Below are 2,500 nucleotides of genomic sequence, written 5' to 3' on the forward strand. Positions count from 1 at the left end.
TAGTTCACGGCACGCGTTCTCCACCCCGCAGCCCCTCGGCCTCCAGACATTCTGTGAGGCGTAAACTGGCGGAATACGACGGGAAGGTGGCCTGGGAGGCATATGTCGCCCAATTTGAAATGCTGGCTTCTGCCCAGGGCTGGAGCCAAGAAGAAAAGGCACTGCAGCTGGTAACAGCGCTACGGGGTCCCGCGGTGGAAGTGTTGAGCCATCTGCCGCCACCTCAACACGCCTCTTACACCAGCGTGGCGGAGGCTTTAAAACGCCGTTTCGGCCATCAACACCAGGCCGAGGTATATCGGGCCCGCTTGAAAAAGCGGACTCGTGAGCGTGGAGAGACCCTATCCCAGCTGGCGCAGGACGTGGAGGCGCTGGTAAGGAGGTCGTACCCTACGGCTGCAGAAGAGATGATCGTGGTACTGGCCCGCGATTTCTTTGTCGACGCTTTGCAGGACCAGCAGCTGCAAATCTACGTCAAGCAGGCACACCCGGAGGACCTGCAGGTGGCGCTGGCGAGGGCCTTGGAGTTCGAGGCCTTCCTGAAGGGAACCAGTGGCCTAGAGCCGGCCGCCCAGAACCGTCGTGATCTCTGGGGCCGGAAAGTGAAAATGAAGGCAGTGTCGAGGAGGGTGAGCCCATACAGATTCCACGGCTTGTGTTGGGGCTGTGGCGAAGAAGGGCACAGACGCAGTGCCTGTCCTAAGGCTAAGGAAGTGGTACATGCGGAAAACTCGGACAGGCTGGAGAAGAGGGCCGAAACCCAGCCGTCCTCGGTTCCTGGACCCCGACTTGAGTAGCTGCCGTCAACAACCAGCTCGATGCAGGTGGAGGGCTCAGTAGATGGGAACCCATGCTGCCTGACAGTGGACACTGGGGCTGAGAAGACCCTAGTGCGGCCTGATATGTTTGGCCACAACGCGACTTCCCGACGCACCACAGAGACTGTGTGGTGTCATGGGGCATTGTGTGCAGCTCAAGGGGCAAGTGGAGGCTCGTATCGGCGTGGGCAGCGCGGTGCAGCGGCTGCTGATGTATGTCGCTGATCGGACGAGCCATGCTTGCTGGGCCTTGACTACCTGACGCAGAGTAAGGCGTGTGTCGACCTTGGACGGAAGCTGGTGAGGATGCACGGTGATGATGTGTCCTTGCTTCCGAAGGTTGGCTGTGCAGAGGTAGTTACGGCTGAGCGACTGCACCTTGCCCCCAGGACAGAGTCTAGGATCCGGTGTCAACTGTCGATGGAGATGCATGGAGTGGAAAGCATGGTGGAGCCCATTGAAAACCTGCAGCTGGCTGACGGAATAGCAGTCGGGTGGAGTCTTGTTGGAGCCAAGGATGAGGACGTGACAGATGCTGACCAAGATGAGGACAAGCATTTGGACGGTGAGGGCGATGCGACAGAACCGCTGCCCACACCACTGCGGCAACCCCGGCAAGAGCGAAGAAAGCCGGGCTGGATGAAAGATTTTTATGTTGTTTCTGAGACCTGATTACCATTACGTTTTCTTTTGTTTTGAAAGAATTTTATTTGTTTTTGAGGAATTAATTTCTTTATGTTTTCTGTTGTTTATTTCATGTTTAGGCATGTCAGAGCAGACGGGTCGTCTGCTTGATAGGGGGGGATAGTGCTACGCCAGTGGGTATTTGTCTCTGTGCGAAACATGTGTTCCTAATAAAATGATGTAAGCTGGACAAACATGACGTAATGTCTGGGCAAGCGGCGCGGAAGGAGCGAGGCCAGGACAGACGCAGTTAGCTGCTGCCCCTGGGAAGACCTCGCGTGTGACCCTTGTGACCTGATATACTCTGTGTTGCCCTGTTATAAGCTGTATTGTGCAGTGTGATGTGCTGCTTTTCCCCCTGTATGGTGCCTATAGAAAAGTGTACGGGTAAATAACTAGTGTAAATAAAGGAAAGACGGTTATTGTGTGTTTATTTCGTGCCCTGCCTTGCCACGTGGTGTGGCCCCTCGTGGTGTTCTGGGACGCTGTGGTGTTCGGTGCCTCTTGGAGCTGTTCTGTGTTCACGACCCTGTGGTTATCACGCCGTCTGCCTAGCCTGCCTCGTGTTGGTGGCAGATAGACGAGGCGGCCGGCGTAACAATATATATATATATATATATATATATATATATATATATATATATATATATATACACATTTATATATTTGCTATAAATGCATCCTAGAAGAACCTACAATTCCTGCAATAAGATCCTTCCATGTCAGTCTTTTCTCAGGTTCCGAACCAATGTTGTAAATGATTCAATTCTTTCATATTCAAGGTCTCCCATCCAGCTATGAGGATAAAAAAACAATTTGTTAATATAATACTAATGAATGTGTAAACTTCATTATGAAATGCATATACATTCTACATTAAGCAGCAATTTTCCTTTATCATTTTATCTTTAAGATATACATTTACATAAGTGTCAAATAATATTAATGAATCAAGTAAAAAGGACAGTATTTTACAAACAGATAATATGAAATATCTA

General features: G+C 50.9%; 2 protein-coding genes across 4 annotated transcripts in view; one reads left to right on the forward strand and one right to left on the reverse strand.

Moving 5' to 3' along the window:
• Window positions 1–1,924, forward strand: part of LOC147470252 (uncharacterized) — a 2,546-nt gene extending 622 nt beyond the window's left edge. The window contains exon 1 of the mRNA XM_086545439.1: window positions 1–1,924. This exon is cut by the window's left edge and continues 622 nt beyond it. Within this exon, the coding sequence (XP_086401565.1) occupies window positions 1–797 (797 nt within the window). The 3' untranslated portion in view covers window positions 798–1,924.
• Window positions 1,925–2,128: 204 nt separating this feature from the next.
• The window catches only part of LOC122243053 (uncharacterized protein F13E9.13, mitochondrial), a 6,973-nt gene continuing 6,601 nt past the window's right edge, over window positions 2,129–2,500 (reverse strand). For all 3 annotated transcript variants that reach the window (XM_043000516.2, XM_086545440.1, XM_043000517.2), the window contains exon 8: window positions 2,129–2,297. In XM_043000516.2, coding sequence (XP_042856450.2) covers window positions 2,225–2,297 — 73 coding nt within the window. In that variant the 3' untranslated portion in view covers window positions 2,129–2,224. The remainder of the gene's footprint in view (window positions 2,298–2,500) is intronic.

Source organism: Penaeus japonicus, unplaced genomic scaffold, assembly GCF_977035675.1.
Source record: "Penaeus japonicus unplaced genomic scaffold, GWHDUDI00000001_assembly GWHDUDI00000016, whole genome shotgun sequence".
Lineage (NCBI taxonomy): Eukaryota > Metazoa > Arthropoda > Malacostraca > Decapoda > Penaeidae > Penaeus > Penaeus japonicus.